General features: G+C 43.4%; 1 protein-coding gene across 1 annotated transcript; it reads left to right on the top strand.

Annotated features, from left to right (window-relative positions):
* Positions 1 to 72: 72 nt before the first annotated feature.
* On the top strand, positions 73 to 25,037 carry lyrm4b (LYR motif containing 4). Its single transcript, XM_076158208.1, has 3 exons — positions 73 to 199; positions 9,100 to 9,220; positions 22,696 to 25,037. The coding sequence occupies exons 1-3, from the start codon at positions 114 to 116 to the stop codon at positions 22,744 to 22,746; spliced, it is 258 nt and encodes an 85-aa protein (XP_076014323.1). The 5' UTR covers positions 73 to 113; the 3' UTR covers positions 22,747 to 25,037.
* The last annotated feature ends 506 nt before the right edge of the window (positions 25,038 to 25,543 follow it).

A 25,543-nucleotide genomic window follows, 5' to 3' on the forward strand; every position in this document is an offset into this window, starting at 1 on the left:
GCGAGGATATATTTCCGCGTGGAAATTTTTAATTTTGCACAGGCGCTCTGAAGGCACATATACTTTAGGGTCCTGTGTCTGAACTATCGCGGGTCAGTTTTGTTGGTAACACGATGGCGGCGTCCTCAAGCTCACAGGTGATTTCTCTGTACCGAATGCTTCTGAGAGAGAGTAAAAAATTCCCTTCATACAACTACCGGTAAGTAACGTCTTTTACACGGTCTGAACGTTTCTACTGAATGAGTGTCAGAGGCGGAGTAGTGGCGAAGCATGAAGCTAATGACGTGAGCAAATGTCAGTGTTATAACTGACAGTTACAGAATACCATGATGCGATATCAAGCAAAACAGAGGATTCTAAGTAAAGACTCAAACTGAAGTATGTTTGAGGTTATCAGGCTATACATGACGATTTACGTGCTGGAGACTCCTTACTTTGACTACTTTTTAATGGGAAACATTGAAGCTTATCCTCCCTTCAGCTATAGGACGCCTGGAGCTGGTCGTTACTTTGTTTACGATTTTCTTTACATTCAATTTTAGATAACGTAAACATTGCCAATTCGATTTGTGCGTCTTTCCAGGTTCGTGTTCTTCGTGTCGTTTGTTCTTTGTTGGGAGATCCCTGAAATTGTCGTTATGAAATAGTGGAGAAACTTGCATAACAAGCAATAAGCTAAGACTTGGCTGCCAAGCAAGATGATGAGAACAACAGTATATGGAGAGCTATACATTTGGAACAGTAAACTGAAAGTAGTAGTAGTAAAGTAAATGTTCCAAGTCACTGGGAATTCTAAAAAGTAGCTGTTTCACCCTTCCCATGGTCTGATAATATATATGGCATTGCTTAACTGTGCATATTACCAACAAATGAATTAGAAAATCCATGAGGTCCTTTAACTATATGATGTCTGGTGTCTGATGTGACCCTGGGCATGAGCCACATGGGCTCAGAGTCCATCAGTGGCCTAGAGGTCATTGAGGTCCCAATGATAACCAGGGAGTGCTGTGTTGTTTGTTTGAATTGTCCTGGTTTGTCACAGATCTGTGAGCTGTTTGTGCAGGACTGAAATGTTCTGACTGTGAGTCCAGGGGCCTGTTCCACAAATCATGACTAACGGCTCAGTCCGCTGTGTTGAGGTTCAGGTCTGATTTTTCAATGTCACAAAGCTGCAACTAAAATAATAATGATGAGAATAATGCTGAAGACGAGATGTATTTTGCAAATGAAATCAAATCTAGTCTTATTTTAAATGCACACAACACACATACACATGCTCCTCTGACGTGAATTGTGTATCTGCATGTGACCGTTCCATCTTGTTCCATCTCGTTCCATCTAGTTCCATCTAGTTCCATTTTTGCAGACAAGCTCCCTTTTATGAGAGCACGCGCATCTTCGCATTAAGATGGCAGACATAAACAAATCTTGTTAATAAGTGGTGTCGTGATACCGATTAAGCCTGAGTGCAGGGTTTGACTTTGTCAAGACGGCTTACGCAAACAAGGCCGAGATCAGTTGAGCTTCCTTCGTAGTACAGGTCAGACTCCACTCAGACACTCTCACACAATTTACATTTACTGTGAAGATCAGTTCAGCCTTCTGATTGTTACACAGTCTGAAAAAGCATCAGATTGATATTGAATTAATATTGGACTGAATGTGCTGAAGCTGTGCCTGTTTTGAAATGATGTCTGTAAAACTATTTTGTATTGAGCTGTTCTGTCTTATTGGCATTGGTATTACCACACTCAGCATGTTTAAGATTCCCTTTCACTAAAGCTTCTTATTGCTCTTTTGTCTTTCCTAATCCCCATACACACACTTTCATTTTACTCTCAGACAGTTGGCACTTTCAGTATAAGAAGCAGTTATTGCTCGAGAGGAGGATAAATATAATTTTAGGGACAGCTTTCAAAATGGAGATGAGTTGATTAGAATATCGGACTACAATTGAGGATAATCCGCAAGGCTAGTGAAGCAAACGTGTAACTGAAGGATAATCCTTTGGGTTGGACATCAGTCTGGTCTCATTGGACTCACTCTGAATTCTCAAATTCAAGTTTATGCTCCCCCACGCCCGCTCCGTCAACAAACAGGGCCTGGTGCCACCACCACAATGACGCCCTAAATCTCTGGCCAGACATTTCTCCTTTGTGTCCCTTGGTGTTAGAATGAGATACCAAACTTCATGTTATCTGTCTTTTAAAAACGGTTAAAGACCCTACTGTTCCGTGAACATCTTCACACCTAATGTCTACCTACATAACAACAAATCTATCTATACCTCCCCAGGCTCTGCCTCTCGGAAACTACAGTACATCCTGTTGACCGACTAGAACTTCAAGCTTCTTGGCACATCTGTGAGGTGTAGGTGATTGATTGGGCACTTGTCCCTCACTTATTGCCATCACTGATGTGCCTGCCAGCAGGGTACCTATCTAAGGTACCTCAACTGCTTCAGGAGATCTGGCCAATAGAACAAAACCTGTGGTTGTACTCCAGGTGTGAAAAGTGACCTTTTCAGGAATTCGGAAGGTTTGTGAGAAATAAGCTTTTTAGGTGACAATTGAAGTAAAATGATAAAACTATGACTTTAGACTCCTTAGGGTTGATGAGCTGTGTGTATTTGTGTTTTCGGGTGAGTTTGGGACACAGTCTTTAGCTGTCATAACACACCCGGCTCTAGATTGACTTCAGAGAGGCGCTGCTGTCTGCTGGCCTTCACACGGACATCACTGTGTTGAATTATTGAGCATTGAGATGAGAGGCCGTCTCCTAAATTCAGCCTCCTGCACGTGTAGGTTGTCGGTGCATTTGTGTGTTTTTCCGTGTGAGGATTCGGTCACAGTACAGTAAGAATACACACAGACACACACTGTCCTTGAATCTGAGGTAAAATCCAGTCCGTAGGTCCAGGGCTTGACAGTGTTTCACTCGCCTTCGAGACTAATAATAGATAGTAATAGTATTGAGGAGCACATGTCAAATAAAAAGTATAACAAAATTCTGCCCAAGCAGCCTCTGGTTAAGAACACAACAATGAACAATGACATGGTCACAGTAGCTAACCAAAGTCCATTGATAAAAACACATGATCTTCTCGTCAGCGTAAAGGGCCTCAAGACAACACTTTGTCTGCAAAATCTACATTAGACTGAACACGCAGTGAGCTAAAGACAGCTTAATTATCTAGCAACATGAAGCCTGCTGTCCGTTAAAGTAGCCTGCAGCACCTTAACGCTTTTGCCCGAAGCACAATAACTGAAAATTAGGTTTTTTTTTTTAGATTAGCATCAGACCCTGTAGGTCTTTGTAGTCTATGGGAACTCAGGTGGAGCTTCTTCACGCGGAAAGTCTTCTTGTGGTTACCAAGCTTAAAGAATTAATTTGTTTGGCAGGTTTGATATTTGTGAAAAACCTTCCAAGTTCAGACAACACTGGAATGTTAGTTATCGCTCTAAAATTGGCTGAAACATTTTCTCTTCAGAGAAAATATGAGGTTGTTGTTGAGGTTGTTGTGACTTCCATTTATCCTCTAATTTGATAATGATGATAAGAGAAACTGAGATTGACCATAGAAAATGTTGTTGAGTGTTGTTCTGTTTCAGGAGTTGCATTTGGTGGTATATTTGTGTGTTAGGATGACCTGAACATGGCAGACATTGCTGTAGGCTGTATTTTGTTGCCTGTTATTCCTTGTTTCAGCTCTCTCTCCTCTCTCTCTCTCTCTCTCTCTCTCTCTCGCCTCCTTTTTTCCCTCTGACTTATTGTCCTGTTAACACGATGATAGACAGCAGCTGATGCAGCTGCACAGCACCTCCTGGCAGGAGGAGCAGAAAAGATTGGCTGAGTTTGGAGAGCGCAGTGAGAGATGGAGGATGGAAAACACAGATGATTAGATCCCTGCAGGAGTACTTGCACATGAACACCATTCCCATTATTTTATAATCTGTGGTAATAACTTTTCCAAACAAATGTGTGATAATTATAACACCATCAACATTTGTTAGTAGCCTGTTTGTGGTATGTCAGCCAATGTTGTTATTTTAGATCAACACTTAATAAACTGGCAGAGGTGCTTGGTACTGGCACCAGGACCAGGCAGTTAATAACTATGGTAGTCTGCAGTGGTAAGCAATGTTTCCTCCGGGTGCTTTGGTTTCCTCCACCATCCAAAATGTTTATTACTCCTACTTCAAAATACAACTACTTCAATCGTAACCTAACATTAAATTGTAAGAAATATTGTTACACAGAAAGAACGTTCAGCATATTTTCATATAATTTCATTAACAATGATTTAATAGTATACACCGGGCAGAACATTGATTTTTACTGTAAATTCACAATGTTTTGCTGGAGATTAAATATTCTTAACAATGCAATGACCTTTATCTGGCCAATCAGGTTAAGGAAGGCGCTTGCGTACTTCTCAGCTATTCTCAACTCACTGCAGTGTTGCCAGTGATCTCTAAGCTCATCTGCATAGTCTCATGAGGCCAGGCGAGAGAGAGAGCAGGTGAAATGTGCTCCAGTCCCACAAATCAAACTCGTAGGAAGACTAGAGGGGACAGAGGAGGAAAGAGACTTTCTTTCATCATGATTGGTTACTGGAGAACATGTTTCCATCTTAACCTTTTAGGGCGTACATGTGTACAGCTTATCTGCAGCCCTGCTCATGGAGATGCTTAACTAGATGTAGAAGTTTGGGGTTGTACTTTGTGTGTGTCCATGTGAGAGTGTGTGTGTGATCACAATCTTCAGAGGGAATTCTGTCTGTGATCTTGGGGAGATGAGACGAGTCGAGGTGATATGATTGGTAGGAAGTGGAGAGGAAAAGGGGACGGAAGGAAAGGAAGCAGAGGGTGATGAGGAGGCGAGAATGACGGCGAGAGAAAGAGAAGAGAGGGAGAGAAACCGTCAGAGATGATCATGTTCACTTATTCATCTGAAGCTTTTTTTCAGCTGCTAGCACCACACACACACACGAGCGCGCACACACACAGTGATGATGACTTCATTTTTGGCTTGAAGCCATAGGGGAAAGAGAAACAGAAAGACCTAACTAAAGGGAGAGAGTGAAGAGATGAGGAAGATGAGTGAGAAAGAGCCATTGAAGCAGGGGAGGGAAGAGGAAAGGAGCTAATATGAGGAGGAAAAGTGAACTTGTTGTTGTTTTGTTGTTCATCTCCTCAGCGATGACCTACTTCTGTCAGTCTGCTTCCTCCTCCTGCCTCCGCACATTCCTCTCCTCTTCCTCTCTGTTTTCTATAGGAGAGTTTACGAACAAGACTGATGTCTGCATTCAGATCATCCATTATTGGTATATGCCAAATTAAATTGTAGTATGTATTTTACCGGTTGAATTGGTTAAATGTTTGATGTATATACATGTATTTATTCATGTATATATGTAAAAGTGAGATCACAACTATTATAATAAGGTCCCCCTCCCTTTTGTTTCCTCTCTCGACATTTTTTGAGTGCTCAATTGGTTTTGCTTGATGCTGCGTAACAGAATTGACACTACAGGACAAATGCCTTGTTTGTGCCATGGGAGTAATATGTTGCGTGGTTTGATTTGTCCTTTCCAAACCAGACCTAGAAAACCAGCCTCCATCAAAATGGGACATGATGTTAAATCCTAAAATCGGACTAAATGGATCTTTGACACCTGAGGGAAAAAAACAGGCCTCGACATTCACTTTCATTTTTGCTCATTTTGTTGCAAACGGAATTAGTTTAAAGTCCTGCAACTAATGGACTATGGATGAGGAAGTAAATGAAAACGGACAAATTAGAAAACTGAAGCTTGCAGCAATGAAAATGATTATTGGTTTCATTTTCAGCTCCTCTGCTGGATGTAGTCGGCCTCATTATAGCCAGCGCCTCCTCTGATGTGAGGAAAACTACACGACATCGACCTTCAGACGTTACTGCTCTCTCTCTCTCTCTCTCTTCTTTCGTTCCCTCTGTCCTACGCTCATTCAAGTTTTAAGACCAAACCTGTAAAAACCGTTGATGGATCCGATTTACATGCGGCGGTGAAATATTGAGACAGACGTTACGAGGAAGGGCGATTAATGGCACAGAAATGAAGCTGAGGAGAGTGTGAAGGTTAGACAAAAGGAGGAAGGGCAAAGGAACAAACTAAAGAAGGGAGGAATAGAGAGCAAAGAGAAGCTGGGGATTGAAAGGATGAAGAAAACAATGAAGGGAGCCGGCAGGGGAAATGATTAAGGAAGGACAGAAGTAGCAGGGGAGGAGGGAGCTGAATAGAAAGATGAAGGTGGGACGGAAGAATTGACAGTAGTGTAAAATTTAAGAAATGGAAAGGGATTTCAGATAAAAAGGTAGAAGATAGAAGAAAGGAATCAATCAAATATAGATGAAGGTAACAAGGTGACTGCATTAAAGGACACAAAATGAAGGGAACAGGGAGGGAAGAGAGGATAAGCTGAGAGCGTCTACTCAGGCACTTTGGAGAATAAAGTCAATCTGAAGAGCAATGATAATGTCTCACCCGCTGGACTCTCACGCCGAGCACCTGGAGGAGACCAACCAGCCGAGAGTTTGTCACTGAAACCTCCAGCTTCGTTTTTTTCCCCCTCCTCTAAAGTGAGCACAGCGGGGACAGAAACAGGGCCGGAGCCTTCCAGCCTCGTTTATCACTCTGATTCATACAAAGCCTTCTTTTAATGGATTCAGCTCCTGTCCGGCTTAATGAGCCCCGCCGCTAATGAGCAAAAACAAAAGGCGAGGGGGGGAGAGGAAAAGAACAACGGCATTAGGAAAAGGCTGAGAGTTATTAACCATCAGGGAGGGAAATTACTGCCGGCTGCCAGACGAGTGGCAGTAAATTTCACAGGTGATGATGGACCGAGGGCAGTGTTTGCATGAGTGTGACTCAAGGTGCAAAGTTAAACAGTTACACAAAGTCAAAGTTAACATCGAAGCTCCATGTAATGACATTTCATCAAAAAATGAATAGCTTCATGGTTATTTGTGTTTATTAGCATCTGTAGTAGGGCTGGAAAGGGACTGGAAGTATTTGGACCCTACGTCTAACACAAGAGTTCTGTCCTGGGGTGGGAATTGCGGAAGATGTCCCGATTCGATATTCCAACGATATGGGCACAAAAGATCAACTGTTGTTCTCCCAAGTATTATTAAACTGTGAGAACTATGACGAGCTGTTTGTGCATGTTACTGGTTTACTGTTGTATGGAAGAAGTTACTTTTGAGTATTCATCGCTGGCACGGCACCAGAACCCTTCTGTCTTTGCCGGTACCGTGTTTCAGAGACCTTTTGCTGATTCTTTCTGCAAAACGTTGCCTGAAAATCTGATTTGATCAATTCCAGCAAGTCCGGCTACGCATGCTGTGCCAATATTGATTGGAGCATCAAATGATCTGATCCACCGGAATATTTAGAGAGAAGGCGACCGCCAGGCGTCCGTCCCTCTGCCAGTCTGTGTGTCAGTCTGTCTGTGCCAGAGGTGTGTGAGTTTCCCCCCTAACTGTTTGTCATGACTGATGCCATGTACCCGCACTCACTGATAGATGGAGGAGCAGCTGATCGCATATCAAACATACTTACCTTAATCAAGTTGCGATCAAATGCTATTTCAAGTAATGTAACCGACTTTGTAAGCATTTGTACAGATGTACGGAAAGGCTTTGATAGACCCTCTACCTACACACACAATTACATTAGCCATAAATCACCAAGCTGTAAACATACACACTCTCTGAGGGAACAGTGAAATTCTACATCACATATACAGCCAACTCCACTTTATTGATCCTTGGCTTGCTTTGTTTCTTTTTACTGGTGAAAAGCTGCAGGAAATCAGAGGAGCGCTGGTCAAAGCAGCAGTGTGGCTCCCCACTGAGCACCGCTTAACCACAAAAACAGCACAACCGGCTTATTTGTTTTGTTTTCTTACTCGTCTGCAGGCTTCCAGATGGGAATCTAGAGAGTTTTAAACTTGCAGACAAGTATGCAGTGCGTGTCAGCCCGGGGTATTGATGGCAAAGTGTCCCATCCCCACACAGAGAGAACAAACCACCGCAACAAGAGGAAAACAAGAACATTTTGTGATACTCAGGAATCTTGACCTGTATTTTGATCACAGAAACATTTGTTTAATTACATTTTCTCTGTAAATCTTCTCCTGACACCCTGCCCTCTGATACTGTAGCTCTCATATTGCCTTTCACACCTCGGAAAGCTTTTGAGAACGTTCCGTCATTGCACATCAGGAACCACGACCCATTTTGGTACTAGAACGGAAAGTCTCTGAACCATTTGAGCTCTCCTATGGTGTCGGTGCTGCTGTGTGGAGCTTGCATGGCTCTTTGAAGATGGCAAACGAAAGCTGTGGACTAATGAGGAGGTTCATATCCTATGTATTTATATGTAAGATGAGATCCTGAGAGCCTGAGTCGTCCACTCAATGAAAAGTATTTCAAAATGTCTATCATATCTCTGAAATACTCATTACAGGCGGATTGATGCACATTCAGATGATTAAAATCCATTTAAAACGAAAGAAGTAACGTGATTACATAATTGAAAACCTGTACCGCGTTAACATTTCTTCTAATTTTTAGTAAGTCCCGGGTTGTGTGTGTGTAAACTTCTCAGTCCATTGTGGTCTGCCTACTTTTGCAAGAGTTTCCCTGTTGTTTCTGTGCCTTAGTCGTCCCGTGGATGGATTCCAGGTATCGAGTTTCGGCAGTAGAAAAGATAAAATTCTCCTTGGGGCCGCTGCGCAAGGAATACTGAAATAGCCGTAAACGCCACATCTTGCAAGATGTCTTTTTGCCCTTAAAGTTCTAAATCTTACAAGATGGTGAGAGAATGGGTGGGCGAGAGAAAAGCAAGTGAGAGAAGCGTAACTAATGTACAGCTGTGATACTTTTTCACGCCTGTGTTTTTGTTGCGTTTCGACTTTTTCTTTGGCCGTCCTGTTGTTTTTTTTTTGTTTCCATATGCTGTTTTGCTTTGTTCTTTGTTTCCAAAGGACATATTCATTTGTTATCTTGTTCTTTATACCGCTGGTTCTTCACCCTGTCTCTTGTGTTTTGCAGGATGTACGCGTTACGGCGGGTACGTGATGCCTTCAGGGACAACCAGAATGTAAGTGACCCTAAAGCTGTGGAGGGGCTGATAAAAGAGGGACAACAGACACTGGCAGTCATACAGAGACAGGTAACGTGGGCACACACACACACACACACACACACACACACACACACACACACACACACACACACACACACACACACACACACACACACACACTGTCCCTTGGGTTAACCAGTGTGACTAGTATGCAGATGAACACCTGCTAACCGACTGCCCACCTGTCTACACACAAACACTGAGAAAACAACACCCGCCACACACTTTTACTTACATTCGCGCACACATTCACTCATTACCGTGGCAACACCAGGCTAATCACTTTGATGTTGGTCACCTTGTTCCCATAATCAGAGCTGCAGATTTCCGCTTCTGCTCCTGCTGCTGTCTGAAGTTGAGCTGGAACATTTTTTGACATATAGGCACATGTAGGCACTTTCCCAATTTTACAAAGGAAATTCCTGTTGTATATGTAAGTAGATGTTATTCAGGTGTTCTGAAGGATCTTCTAGTTCAACTGTTTGATGGAAAGACCGTAAAAATTAATTAATCTATAATTGTGTCTGTCTCCATCTCCTGCATAACTGTCTTTGCGTACGATTATAATTCAAGTGCATTATTCTGTGTGTGTGTGTGTGTGTGTGTGTGTGTGTGTGTGTGTGTGTGTGTGTGTGTGTGTGTGTGTGTGTGTGTGTGTGTGTGTGTGTGTGTGTGTGTGTGTGTGTGTGTGTGTGTGTGTGTGTGTGTGTGTGTGTGTGTGTGTGTGTGTGTGTGTGTGTGTGTGTGTGTGTGTGTGTGTGTGTGTCCCTTTGTAAGTTAGTTAGGGAGTAAAGATGATGGATTGCAGCTGCAGTGCTGCCGGGTTTGTAGGGGGGAAACGAAACCTGTTCTATTTAATGAGAAAGGGGGGCGTGGATGTGTTTGTGTGTCTGTGTGTGTGAGAACCCAGGGTTTAAGGAAGAGGAATGAGTGGGGAAATGGAGGCGGAAAGAAGGAGACCCAAGTGGAAGAAGGAATAAAGGTCAAAGAAAACGAGCGGGAGGGAAAGGATTGGACAGGGGGAAGCACGATGAAAAAAAAGATGGAAGGAGGAGAAAAGGGAAGAAGTGACAGATGGAGGGAGAAGAGAGTTGGATTGCGTACGAGAATTGTGTTTGATAAACGCAAAGGCAACCTGTTTCACCATTTTCTGTATTTAGATTGTGTCCCACGCAAGCTGGTTTTACTCTATACATGCACACACGCGCGCACACGCACACGCACACGCACACACACAGGGAACAATGCCACAAATGCGCTACAACAAGATTTAGCCACTTTTAGCTCTGATTCTTCCTGTTTGGTACGTGTAGAGTGTTTGTTACTACTTCAACAGATTTGAGAACTAATGTTGCATTTGCGGTGTTGCATTAGACATTAGAGAAATTGATCGTCTGCAGTCTGAGCCCATCTAAATCTACCAAACGGCAATGGCTTCCCGTCTGGACATCCCTTACAACCCAGGTTTAGAACTCCATTGTACGTTAACAGTTTATTTCCAGTGTTTTCCCAGGGATTAGCTATGAATTCTCCAGTTCTTTGAAACACCTCTGTTGTCAATTCCCTTGTCATTTGTCATGGTGCGATGTTTGAGTAAACCGCTGTGCCACTACATCATCACAGCCCCCAACTGGGATGCAGGGCCAGAGAAATGTGGTTTCACCTCAGGTCAGCTTTGAGGTCAGGGAGGGGGGGAAGGAAGCAGGCCAGATCCAGCCGCATAGTGAGGTTCGTTAGTGTGTGTGGGTGTGGGTGTGTGTGTATTGCGCTGTCCACACATCACATGACATTTATTATAATGTGGTTACGTGGGCTCTCTCATATTTTATACAGAGGGGGGAGAGAGGGAAGAGAGGGAGAGAGAGAGAGGGATTACTGCTGTTTAATGTCACTGCAATGTCACTCTGCCGTGGGCCGTTTTGCTTGGATAGAGATTAAATGCCACATCAGAAGGTGAGTTATACCTGCCAGCTCACTGAAGCTGGCCCCCATTACCGCTCAGGGGGTTGGACGGAATTTCAATCACTTCAATCTCGCGGGACAACAAACGCACGTTGAGTTCATTCAACGTTCCGGCACAATGAATATGAAACAGGTTAGTTGATTGTTTTGAGTTTACCTGCCAGTTTTGGGAACCTGCTGCATTTTTCTCTCGCATATTTATGACAGTCTGCGATTACAAGGAAACGGCTGAAGTGTTGCTCAGGAGTTTTGGAAGTGAAACCTATTCTGGACCATCTGGAGAGACCAAGCGAGCTAAAATATGTTAACAGAAGTTACACGAGACGTCTCCTCATTGGCCGGAGAGAGACGATCTAAACAGGAAGAAGTAAACTGAGCTGAGAGAACTAAATGAACATGGAACATAGATGGAATTGTCATAACCTTCCTCGTGGTAGTGCTTCTTGAGCAATCAATAGATCACCCCGTAGTAGCACTTGGCAGAATATCGATTATGTGCCCTATATTTGCATTGATTTTGCTAGGCAATTACATTTTGTAAACACAGCACTAGTCTCAGCTGTTCCTAACTCTTTTAACCATGGCGTTGCTTGTGAACTCAAAGATACTCTACAGTGATTGCAAGGTGTAGCCTCAGCACAAAAGACTACTTCTTGCAAGATGGCGACTGCAAGTGAAGAAGAGTATGAGGCTTCATCCACAGCAGTTTAGATGTGAAAACCCACGCTCGCGTTTTTACAGTGTAACGGAGAAGCCTGCCATCCACATGACTGAAACGCCTGAAAAGGCAAAATGTCCCTGCTGCTCGTGCGCATCAGTCTGGTACCAACGCACTGGTCCACCAGGACCTGGTCTTCAGTCGCAGTATGGCTGGTAAAGCCACTGAGCATGTCGCAATCCGCAGCACAGCAGCTGGGATTGAAAAGTATTTTGTTTTTTGTGCCTGCGTGGTACGTAAAGCTAAATTTAACACCAACCAAGCGATCAAAATAGAGAGTAAAGAGAACAGCAGCCCAACATGCTCATCCGCCTCTGTTTGTTTGTGTGACAGCCAGAGCGTGAATCACTTGGCTGTCTTACAGCATGTTTGGAAAGACAACAAGCTGGCGATTTCAGAACATTTGAACCACCGACCAAACCGTGTAGACGGTAAAGGTTAGATTAACTGAATTTTCAGTTCTTATAACGGCATTTTCTGCATACATTCAGTGAGAATTTGGTCTTGTGTTAAACAGCTGTTGCATTTCTCACACAGATTGTTTTTTGTTCATATTTTGGCTTTTGTCATGAAGGTTAACCCCATTGAGCTACCAGAAGATCTTAGCCCGAACGCCAGCTATGAATTAGTATTCCTATGAAACTTATTTAGTTGTCATTTGTCATATTTCTTCCTCTCAGTGGAGAATGTTGCCTCTGGTAAGACAGCAGACACACAAGTAAGTGGAAAATGACTATTCCTCTGGTGGGGTTTGACAACCGCCCACCAACACTTAAGATGTCTTTCATTTTCTTTTCCTTTTTTTAGATCATTTTAATGGAACTGTGAGGTTGTGAACAAATACGCTGTGTGTGTGTGTGTGTGTGTGTGTCTTTGTAGCTAAAAGCGAGAAGCAGCACCGGGGAAGTCAGTGTACAAGACTCTACAAGATCTTTGAACCTTTATCTCATCCTCATCACCATTGAATTTTTTTTTTCTTGCAATTTGTTTTTATTGAAGCAGATATTGTACATGACATTGTGCATACAGGTGTAGGCTATATCCCTACTATTGTTGTTGAACTTTATACATAGACCCTGAGGTAGAGAACAAGTGGGCTGGAGTTGCAATGATGTCATAGGGTTCATACAGAACTTACAGGATGATGTCAAACAGCAATGTAGGCTAGTACAAATCGCATCATAGGTTGTGATAGAGAGAGAGAGAGAGAGAAAGAGAGATAGGGGAGAAACAAACAGTAAAGGAAAGAGCCAGAGAGATGGCATCCCACCCAACCCCACAGTCATACAACCCCGCATTCACACACCCCCGTCCTGGACTGCCTGAAATGCAAAATAAAATGATAAAATAAAATAAAAAGGAACTGATCTGTGTTCTGGTATTCAGTCACTGGTCTGGCAGTCATCACCATTGGAAAAAAAAAAAAAAAGAACACAGAGCCAACTAAATAAATAAATAAAGGCAATAATGATAAAGTCAAATATGAAAAGTGCCTGCACGGATAAAATTCACACCCGACATTGGACGCATGCTGCTTAGAGCTCAATGTCAGGGTAGATTAAAGGAAGGCAGCCGCAGCACAGATACGGGACAGAAAAGAAAAGGGAAGAATAGAATGGTGCCTTCAGGTGCCAAGTTTGTCCAGGGCGATACTGACTTTAGATGGCTTGGAAAAGGAAGTTTGGAAGCTTCTGGAAATTATGTTTTGTCAGTAATCAGCATGGCCAGTATGCAGAGAGCTGAAAGACTTGCATCATAACCTGCAATTTGCTTATGAAGGCTCCACTCTGACTCTTAAATTACTTGAAATCAGCTCACAAATTGTAAACATGAAAAAACTAAACCGTCTCCTGAACAGAAAAAAGTATTTTTGTTTCTGTGTGTAATATTCTCTCCCCCTGCGCCTCCAACGCTCCTTCTTTCTTCTCATCCTCCACTTTTCTGCCCTCTCCTTCCCCACCTCTTCCTTCCTTCTCATTTAATTCCATCATCTCCCAATCTTCCTCCTCCTCCTCGTCTCATTTCTGCCTGCTGTCCTTACATCACATTGCCCTCTCCAGTCAATTGATTACATCATGCGGCACGTTAGGTGGGGCGATGATTGAGGAGGAAGTTATAAAGGTTGCATCAGATCCAGACTTCCAAGAATAGAGGGAAAACAAATACGGACAAAATGAAAAATAGAAAAAAAAGAAGAACCACCAAGAATATGGCCACACGTCAACTCGTCCTTTTTTTTACATTTTGGGTAGAAGAATTTGAGAGGATGATGTTCAGCAGTCCACCTGTGCAGAGTCTGTCATTTCAACAGGTTGCAACAGCGACCAGCAGTGTTTCAGTGCAGCTGTGTTCTAGTTAGAGACAAGAGATTTGATCAACACTATTGATGGCGGATTCATTCCATTCCTCCGTAACCTAAGGCTCAGTCTGTGCCTCGTTTTTGGTGGTTCTGTCGGCTCTATCCAGGTCATTTCTGAAAGTAGGGCTGTAGACTCCTTGTCCGTTTAAGATGAATAGAATAGGGCCAAAAAAAAACATCTTGACTCTTAAAATTCAGTGATTCAGGTTGTGTCTGTGCTTGTGCTGCACCCCATGGAGAACCTGACACCTCCTGGGTAACATCTTAGACACCCAGGAGTCTCAAGTTATCCACAGAAATCACTTCAGCAGCATGATCCAGTGTGTTCAAATGAGGGAGTTTGGCCAAAAATATTGCATGAATTATAGATATTTTGTATACGGATGTGTGTTTAATGGCTTGGACACTGAAGGGAAATTGCAGAAAAAGCTTTAGTTCTTAAACCATCAACATAACAAATGACTAACAGTGAGAATGTCAAGGACCCAAACCACCACAACATTACAACAGATTGACTAAACATTGCAGCGCCCTCAGGATGATCATTTATCTTAAAGTGAAATAAGATCAAGTAGACAGGTTCTTGATTCCCTTTTTCTCCTAAATGGAGCTGTAGGTGATTAATGGCAGTGGGGGAAAAAAATAGCCACTATATCCATTTTCAGAAAAGCAAGGCGCTGGCAATTCTTATGTCAATACTTACAAACCACAGGAGACTCGATCCTCAGACACACAGCTGCAGATGACTTGATACTGAAACACAACTCCATAATGTATCGGCAGTCAGAAAGACGGCGACATCGGCTTATTTTAACCCTGCAAAGTGCGTATCTCATTTCTCGTTATCTATTTTTATATCCACAGTTAGAAACCATGGTATTGTTGGGATTAGCATGATTGAGGTACGTGGTTCTAGGGTTCTAGGGTTCTAGGTTTGGTTTGCCAGGGTCCAACGTAGCGTGGAGAGGGAAGCAAAGGATACAAGCTGGAGATGAAGTGGAGCTGCTGCACCACCACACACGGATCAATGTGGGCCTCTCCTCCATTACCGTGAAGTGGACCGTGGCTTCGGCCCCTCTTACTTAGAGAACTCTCTCTGTTTATGAGTCACTCTCCTTCTGCTGCTCTCATTCCTTCACTTTATTCTCCTCGTCATCCTCTGCACTCTCTCCCGCCGCATCTAATATGTTGTCTCCTGTCATTCCTCTCTCTCTCTCTCATATTCCTTCACTGTGTCCATCTACTGTTCATCTCTCTAGCTCCCTTCTGTCTTTCTTTCCCTCTCTACCCCCATTGCTTCCATTTTCTCTCTTTCTCCCCTCTCTCTCTGTCTTCCCTCACTCTTCCTCTCTACCTCTCAATTTTCCTTCCACATCACTCTTCCTACTGTTTTACTCCCTGTCTTTCAACGGATTACCAGCAGCCAGACTATCGATCTGCTCGTCTCAATATTGCTATCTCCTATCATTTTCTTCTGCCAGGCCGTATAGATTGCGTTTGTTTGTTTGTGTGTGTGTGTGTGTGCCCCATCCACTCTAAGAGTTAATGAGGGAAGCTGGAGCTCGTAAAGTGTGAGCAGGCTGTTAAAAGCTTGCAGCATCTCCACCATAAAGCGTTAAAGGCAGAGTGGCTGTGACTTTGTGACTCTGTGACAAAAGTGAGAAGGACTTTATTGGATGTTTCCAACAACAGCTATGTAATCATGATGATCACATGATGGACTGAGACGACTGCACTCTGTCCCTAACTACAGCTGATGTGAGAAAAGCTTTTAAAAGACCCCACGAAGTCTCCAGGGCCAGAGTCCAGGCCGTGTCCTCAGTGTGCGCAAACCAGCTAGCATAGGTATTTACCTTTATTGTTCATTCTCTTCCTGAACCAGTCTCCAAGTCCCCACCTGCTTCAAACAGACAATTGAAACCATTGTTGCCGTATCTAAGAAACCTTCCATCTCCTGCCTGAATGACTACTGCCCTGTTGTGTGTGTGTGGCACCATGCGATTGGTTGATTGCCGTTTTTAGGAGGCACAACTAATTGGTAAGAAATGTGATGAGTGGGCGGGGCTTTAAACTCCTTGCAGCCAATTAACAAGATTTTTTTGTCTTTAAACTAGCACACACGCTTGTTAAAGACCGGTGCTACAGTGCTCCAGTAAAAGGGAATTCCTAGGTGACACACAAAACGCTATCAGGGTGTGTAGTGTTAAAGCTCCTATTGGTCCCTTGTGGCGTCTATCTCACACACACAGACACAGACATAGACACACACAAACACATTATCAAGATAAGGACTGTACTCTTCTCCTTTTTTCTTTTTGTCATCCTCAGCCAACCTTTTTTTTCCTTTATTCTGTCTTTCCCTGTCCTAACAAACAGAGCAGAAGTGTGTGTGTGTGGTTTTCAGACACTAAGATTTTTTTATTTTAATACATGTAATTGTCTCATGCTACCAGTAGAGATGAGGACACTAGCAGAAGACAAAACTAGAGAAGAATCAGTCAGGAAGGATAAGGAGAGACATTGTCTGTGGCCACTAAATGCTAACCCCTTCCCTTTTTGGGGGTCGTCTTGCTTTGCCTCCGTTGCTCCTCTTGTCACTTTCATTTGCACCAAAGCCGGTGAAATTGATTCACAAGCACTTGTGCTTCCTGCATGGACAGATTGATCCCTGAAGTTTAGCTGACTTGGTGTTATACCGGGATGATTAAGCGTTCCCTTAATACTTTTGAACAGTGTGTATGATCCCTCTCTATTCCGGGTCTGCTCCGTGGCCTCCTAGCAGGACGTGCCTGGAATACCTGGAATACCCGAGCGCGACTGAACCACCTCAGCTAGTTCCTTGATTGATTGACTGCATGAATGTTTACTGTGTTTGACTCTCAGACTTAATCCAGCATTAGGAAGAAAATGACTAAATTATAATATTGAGAAAAGGAAACAATGAGAGAAAGATTGATTCTTTGTATTGTCCTGGTTTGATTAATGCAGACTTACACTTTGCTTTGGCAGTAGTTTCTCTGGACAGGAATGCCAATAGAAATTCAGCTGATTTGACAGAGAGATGAAGAGTGAAATAAGAGAGTGGCGTGAGGAGCATGAGGAAGCCAAAAATTAAATATGGGAAGGGAGACACAGTGAGAGAGAGGGATGGGGAAACAGAAGAGACGTGTCATCAAGATGGAGTGAGACAAGAGAATAAAGAGGGAGGGCAAGTGTCCTGTAAATGCCAAGAGGAAGAAAGAGGAGCGGTTGTAAAACAGGCCTCCAGCACTCCTGAACATGTATGAATAATAAATGTGGTGATGAAGCCAGAGGAGGGGACGCCACTTTGGAAAAAAACACAGGACACTTCTGAAGGACAGTCAAATACACACACACGGGGACAATGACTAGCTAGAGGACGTAGAATAAAAAGATTGAAAGGAGGAAGGACTGAGAATAAAATGATATGTGATAATTTGACAGCACAGGCCGCCATCACACACACACACATTCACACGCACATACCGCAGGTGACCACAGGACAAATTAATGGAGACGGCGACAAATAAAAGGAAGGAAGGAGGGAGAGAGGAAAAATGAATTATGGGGACGAACGCAAACGGGGCGATGTAATTAGCTGGATTTACTGTAAATGAAGCTGCAGGATGTGTGAGATGCAGAATTGTCGTCCTTCATCTCCGTCCTGCTGAAGTGCACTTTAGCGTGAAAGTGATGACACTGAGCTGGAGGGGGGTATGACCAGAATAGTTCTCACCACTGCATGGACCTCGGTACGATTCCTGAGACCTGTTGTTGTTGTTGTTGTTGTTGTTGTTTGGCAGTGTTTGTGTTCAGCTGGTGAGGTGTCTCTTTAGTGATTGCTGTATTAGTGATTGCTTTATGTTTGTTTGAGCACCCACATGGACGGTGGGGGGGCAGGATGCGAAGGTGGCAGGTGTGATCTGTCTATGTGCTGTACGTGGGACAGGGCTGTCTACCACAGCCTCTACAGGATAACAGTGGTGTCATAGTAACAAGGACTTCAAGAACACAGGAAATTGGCTTTCCGTAGTGGGAGGTCATGTGAAGGAGCAGTGGATCCTGATGTCCAAACTTCTCGCTCTTACTATGAGTACATTTCTTCTCTCATGACTCATTTCCATTATTTAATCGCAAATATTTATTATGTTTTGAACCCAGCTTTGATTACATCACGTAATTGTCTTCTTCTCTTCCTTTTACAGGCCCATTAGTGCCTTTCACTCCATTTTACTGCCAACAATTGTCTGTACATTAGACTTTGACATACAATTCCCTCTACAGACGTAAACACCAGTTCAATTTAGCAATTTAATTTAGCAACACAGCGGCTAATGTGTCCTGCATGCTGGAGTAAGTATTGATTATCTGTATCCGTCTCCAACAATGTGCATCTCAATCAGACTCACGCTTGTGTTCTCCAGCTGTGGAGTTACAGCGTATAGAAAGTTCTATGAAAGTGATATGAGCCCCGGAATATTAGCAGAAAGGTTGTTAGGGGCAACAGTCGCATCACTCCAGGGTTTAGTTTGTTCCTACTGGCAGACAGACGGAGCTCTAAACCCACCGCCATCAAAAATCACTTGTCAACTTTACTGAGGAAATACTGCAAATAGATGAACAGAAATGTCAAGACTTCCTGTGATTATGACCTATCAATCTGAGAGATGGGAAGTCATTCTGACAACAGTTAAACTCAGAATCTGACAAGATCGATACATTTATGATCTGCCGCATGCACGGAACGCAAGACGGTAGGCTGGGAAATGTCTCCCTGTCTCTGTCTCTCCCCAGCTCTGTCTGATCAAACAGTCTACTGCCGCTGTCTCTGCCCCAACTTTACTCCAACGGCTACAGCTTCAGTTCTCACAGACGAGTTACTGCTTCAGCTTCAGCCACGTTAGTTGGGTGTCATTCCGGAAGCAGATTTTGTCCCGCTTACGTTCCCGCACACGCCGCCGTCCCCCCGATGTGTGCCGGCACATTATCATAAAGAAATCTCTGTGGGGAAAGAGGTTGTTGATGATGAAAGAGCAGTTGACTGTCAGTTGTGTTTGCATGACTCGAGAAAACTTTCCTTGGAGAAACGTAGCAAACTATACATCTCTGCTTTTCTACTTCAAGCAACAGACTTGGTGCAATGTGATAAAACTTTTTACAATTTTTCTCTCTCTCGCTCTCTCTCTCTCTGCCCCCCCTAGTCACCCCCCCCCCACACACACTCTGTCTCCCTCTTTGCCCCCTTTCTCTCTCTCTCCTGCCAGTGGAGTTGTGCCTCAGTTTGCATCATCAGTTTCACACACACACACACACACACACATCGACTCTCATACTTTTCCATTTTCTCAAGTTTTATTTTTGGTAACATTGTTGCCACAGAAACCCCTTTTTGTGTGTGTGTGTGTGTGTGTGTGTGTGTGTGTGTGTGTGTGTGTGTGTGTGTGTGTGTGTGTGTGTGTGTGTGTGTGTGTGTGTGTGTGTGTGTGTGTGTGTGTGTGTGTGTGTGTGTGTGTGTGTGTGTGTGTGTGTGTGTGTGTGTGTGTGTGTGTGTGAATAATTTGTTTTCACTGTTGTTACAAAATGATGAAGGTGAAGCTCACATACTAAACTACCTTAACAAACAAACCTTAACTTAAATTTGTGACGTGTACGTATATATACACTTAACTATACCACTACAGTTTCTATATACAGTATATTACTACCATAGGGTTCCAGAGTGTTGGGGTAATGGAGTGGCTGCAGTGGCGGTTAAAGGCATTTCTCCCTCTGCTTCTTTCCTCTCATCCGCTGACAAATGGAGGAGCGAAGCTGTGTGGATTGCTGCTTATCTTCACTTTATCTGCCCAAGCACCCCTCGTCTCCCGGCTTTCCCCTCTCCTCCGTCTCCGTCCTCCTCTTCTTTTATACACTCCATAAATTTTCCGTGCGACGGGCCTCCTCGACCACGTTTGAGGACTTCATCTTCGCAAATGAGAAAAACCTCATTTTCCTTTTCTGCAGGCCACCTCCACATTTCCCTCCATCACTTTATCACTTCCCTCCCACCTGTAACAGCTATTTAACTCCGATTCCTCTCAGTCGGCAGCTGCACAGCATGGGATTGTTTCTCTTATATCATATTAGAACTCCAAAACTGCAGCCGCTCGTCTCCATGCTAACACACCCATGTAGACAATGTGTGCAGATCCCCAAACTGATGTTGTGTAATTAGTTAAGTAAGTCTAGTGACATAGAGGCACTGCCCATGTTTGGCTACATGAGGCTGATGCTCAACACAGTTTAGTCACCGATCCAGAATTAGATCATGTCCATTGTAGATCATCTTCACCTGCGTCATGTGATGTACGCAGTCTGGCTGATTCTGCTGTTGTATTGGATTTTGCTTCCCACGGTGAGGTCTCGTGTTGCCGTGGACGCCATCACTCTAAATAAGTCTGATGGCGGCCTTGCTGTTGGTCCTCATGTGGATACTTCAGAGTTCACCAATGCGATAGTGTTTTCCAAAGGGATGAGTTCAAGTCCACTACACTGAATAACAAAGAGCCTCACTCCGGTTATCTGACAGTTGAAGGCACAAGGTTTCAGTTTTGTCTCACTTACTTCTTCCTCCTTCCTTACTGTAACTTAGACAGCTGCAACTTGCATCGGGCAATGGGAGACAGGGCAGCGCTCAACCACAAACATGCTGCTGGAACTAGATAAAAAGCAGACGAAGAAGAAGAAACTTTATTGGGTGAAATTACATGCCAACCCGTCGCCATGCAAACACGTCAATCTGAAATTTGTCTTGCGACACACACACACACACACACACACAGGGGTCAGCACAGGGCAGCCATGATACGCCTCCCCTGAAGCAGTTTTGGGGGTTCGGTGCCTTGCTCAAGGGCACCTCAGCAGTGCCCTGAAGGCAAACTGGCATCTCTCAAGCTGCCAGTCCACTTTCTCGGTCCATACAGGACTCAAAGTGGCTCCCAAGCTGGGTCCCTATAGACTCCAGCTACTGCCGCCCCAGATAACACGTGATCGACGTGATGTCATGTGGAAATTACCTTTCAGTGAGACGCAGCACAAAGAATGAACATGATGAATGTAGAGTAAATGTCTCAGGTGTGAGGTAACGATAGCGAAAGTCTGGATTTGCAAAAGCAGCCAAGTCAGAGGAGAGTTGTGCGTTGAGGGAGATGAGAGAGTGACCTCTAATTTGACTCGTTTATCATGTTTGCTGTGGTACTGATTCAGAAATGTGCTGGCCCGGCTGTAAGATGATCTCCACTGAAGTGAAATGAGTGGAAATAAGGTGAATCACTTTCACGATGAAGACGGCGACAAATGTGGCTCGATAGAATCTTAATGGAGGGATGGGAGAGAGAGAGGCATCCCTTTTGTTATGAGCCCTCCTGCCACAGCCGCAACGATTTACATCCACAGCCACACACCCCTATGAGCTCATTGGTCCACAGAGCCGTCCGCTCCGGCACCGCCCACGCTCACTCCTATGCCACAGTCTGACCAATCAGGACACGGGACAGGGGACTCTCCAACAGAGGGAGAGAGAGAAAGAGAGAGAGGGGGAGAGAGAGATTTGTAGGCTGGTTCTGCCCTCTGGTGGCACTGCAGTGATACCACACACTCACACACATGCAGACAAACAGAGTAAAGGAAGTGGTCCAATCTTTAACGGAAAATGTGGAAAGATACTTCTTTGTTTCCTGACTTCTTTCCTCCCTCCTCCTTTCTGACTTTCTAACTTCCTCCCTTCCTTAAATCTCTCTCTCTGGTCCAGATGTTGTGTTGTCATTTTCCTTAATATACAGTCAACCATCTCACTGTGCTGATGTCAGCTGTGTGTGAGTGTGAGTGTGAGTGTGAGTGTGAGAGTGAGAGTGAGTGAGAGTGAGTGTGTGTGAGTGAGAGATATTTGGTAATGTTCAAAAGACTGTGTTGTGTCTCAGCAGCTCAGGAAAGAAAATCAATGTTGAACTGTGGCCAGAGATTTCACATGCAGAGATACACACACACACACTCTGTTCTGAACATCCAGTACCACACTCTGCCATAATTGGCTCATCCACCTGACATCAGAGTTCATCTTCAGCATGGCCATAACATACGGACGTGTTGGAATGCAGTCATTATGTTTGAGGAGTGATGTCATGAACTAAAGGTTTAGAGGTCGAGAGATTTCACAAAATATTGAACAAACAAAGCGACATTGTCAGTGTTTGCTTTGCTGAATATGTGGCATGGAAGTATTTTGGTAAATCATCACAGGATTTCTGTTTTTGCTGATGTTTGTTTGACTAAATGGAGCTGGCAGCATCATTTCAATGCAGACAAACAGCTTTAATAATGATTATCTTGTGAAAATATCTGAATTATGGAAACAACGGTAGAGACGCAGGGCTGTAGGTTTCATCATTTTGTTGTCCTTTACAGGCGGCGATTGGGAAGATGTACGGGTCGCAGAAGGTGGTAGTGGAGCAGTAAAGCTTCTGATGGACACACAGATTTGGGGGGAAGCGTCGACAGAAGCAGCGGACTGTTCAACACAACAGGGAGTGACATCCCCAAAGACATCACTGCCTCCAATTCTCCACCCATGACCTGCTTTGAGCCCAGTCGATGTTTTTTTTTCTCAACTATGCGGAGCCTTGAAATGCATTGTGGGAGATGTAGGACTGGGTAAAAAGTGTTGAGCGCTGCCGGAAAACTGTGGCTTTGTTTTTTTGGTTTGTTTATTCATTGATTTTTTTTTTTATTGGTATGATCAGCTGCTCACCATCCAATCAAAAACGGAAAGAAGTTTGTTTTCAGTTTTTGACATAAATTAATAGTTAATAGTAAAGAATTAGTAACTGGGATGGTGAATCAGGAATGTCTCATGAAGTCAGGAATAACCATGGCGATATGGTAATAAACCTTAAAAAAATAAAATAAGTAATATATATTAGATAATAGATCTCTCAACAAAATTCTGGAATAGTATTTGAAAGTCTGTAGGTCTGGAATATAAATGCCAGTCAACGTTCTTAAACAACTATGAACATTAGGGAATAACTTGAATAAATCAGGAATATTTAGTGGAAAGATGGGAGTAACTATAATAACCTGGGGGAAAAAAGAATAACCCAGAAATTTGATCATTACTTTTATCACGACTAGTACTATTTATCTGACTGGCTGAGGCTCAAACCGTGGCTCTGGGGAAGCAGACGGGTCCTCTCAGGCCCCACGTGACCCCAGCAGCCATGTGTTTATTATTCAGAGTTCAAGGACAGTTTATATTGACTTAAATCCCAGATTGGAAGAAGATGAAGAACCTGTAATCTGAGTCTAAATATGTGTTTTTAAGGACACAGACCTGCTGCTGTCAAAGGGTCAATGGGTCGTTCACTGGCCTACCAAAACCTTGTCCAAGTCCTGTTTGTAACAGTCTCCTACAGATATGTTTATTGAACTGCCAGACATTTTAGAATGAATCCATTTGCATTATATTGTCATCATAGGAATCAAATAAAGACTTTGTATGTCTGTCCAGAGATTTGAGTGTTTGAACTGTCATGGTCCTGAAGGCAGCGTCCTCGGCAAAGTGTCCTACATGTCCCTCTCCTTAGCCACCTTCCTCCTTACTCTTCTCCTTCAAGGGTGTGATAGATGTGTGTGGGTCAGCAGTAACACACACATACACTCTCTCACACACAGACACTGTGATCTGAGAGATGCATTTGGGTTTGAAGGTGAAGCAGGTGACTGACCAGCAAAGGGAGCAGCAGCTGCTAATAATAGACCATCTGTTAGTTTAAGGATGAGCGCACTGACCCACTAGCACGCGCACGCACAGGCACACACGCACACACACACACACACACACACACGGGTGGAAAGATCACATTACTCAACCTGTGATTAACATTTCATCAGTTAAACACACAGTTTCTGCAGCGTGGCGCACGTGATCATACGAGTCCAGAATTCACACGGCAGCTGTTCCAACTTCAGACCTGCTTCACTTCGGACACGTGAACACCTGTTTCATCCCTTTTTTGCTATTTCATCAGCTGAATTTCGATCGCGTCACTGTTACTTTTATTCTGTCTGTCTCCATGTCTCCCTGTGTCAGACTGACCGAGGGCACCGTGTCTCACACCCAGGGGATGCTGGGACGCCGGCCCCTTTGCACAGGGTAAAGATGGCTGGCTGGCAGGGCAGAGGACTCTCACTCACTCAGCCTCAGGTTCCCTCAAATGAAAAACTCAAAGTGTTGACGTTAGACAGATAAACAATTATTATGCACTACAGTCTAGTCTAGTCTGACATACTCCATTGTCGGCGCACTTAATTGAAATATGAGATCAGGTAATAATGAATGATGTCTGGAAGCACTGCACTACACCATGGAGAATAATATACAGTAGACTATAACATTTAAAGATCCATTCAGTACATTTACATTGTACTTTAATGTACAAAAGGGTCAGGCAAGACTAACAACCACTTACATTGTTACATTTACTTTATTGTCTCCTTTTGATCATGTTATTTTGAAAATATTACAAAGGTTTCTCAAATTTTTATGTGTGACTGTACACTTCAGTCTTGTTGAAAGTTGTCACATGTATTTCATATCATAGATCTATAGAAATCACAATATTTTTTCAGAATCACAATTTGATGTTTTGGCAAATTCATTGAGTCCTAAATGACAACAACATGCTGTGAAATACAGATTGAAATTAACATTAAACTGATCAGTTGATGATGTCAGACTGAAATGTGTACCTCAGTTTTGGTTGTGAAACTTGTTTTCTTTCAACTTCTCAACTCCTTTTTCCAGAACAAATTCCCTAGTAAAGGCCTTGGACAGAGTGACAGCCTATCCCGGTTAGACGCCGCCTCCTGCCCTGTGACCCTGCAGGACAAGCAGGTGTGGACGATGGATGGATTGAAACAGTTAAGGCACAATTAATAATTCCGTACCATAAAATATTAATATACCAGTGCAAACGATCAAAGTTGTCGTCACCTGCTGGACGTAATACAAATCCGGTACAATAGATAAAATGAAATTGATTCAAAAACAGCTTTGGCTGCCAAAACTTCACTTTATAATATTGTGGCAACAAGCAGAAAATGCTCATCAGAAACTTTTTATTAATAAAATTCTTCTGATATTCTCATGAAAAATCCAAAGCATTAATCAAAACTATTTATTGCAGCATGGATCCAACCATATTCACACAATTAACATAGTTGAATTCTTTACATTACAAAATTAAATATAGTG

Source organism: Genypterus blacodes, unplaced genomic scaffold (assembly GCF_046128005.1).
Source record: "Genypterus blacodes isolate CSIRO-AG114 ecotype Tasmania unplaced genomic scaffold, CSIRO-AGI_Gbla_v1 ptg000076l_1, whole genome shotgun sequence".
NCBI classification, from domain to species: Eukaryota; Metazoa; Chordata; class Actinopteri; order Ophidiiformes; family Ophidiidae; genus Genypterus; species Genypterus blacodes.

Bases quoted from the DNA above. Each gene is read 5' to 3' on its own strand.
- lyrm4b (XM_076158208.1), top strand. From the start codon at position 114: ATGGCGGCGTCCTCAAGCTCACAGGTGATTTCTCTGTACCGAATGCTT. The intron at 200-9,099 runs GTAAGTAACGTC...TGTGTTTTGCAG, and splicing joins TTCCCTTCATACAACTACCG to GATGTACGCGTTACGGCGGG. The intron at 9,221-22,695 runs GTAACGTGGGCA...TGTCCTTTACAG, and splicing joins TGGCAGTCATACAGAGACAG to GCGGCGATTGGGAAGATGTA.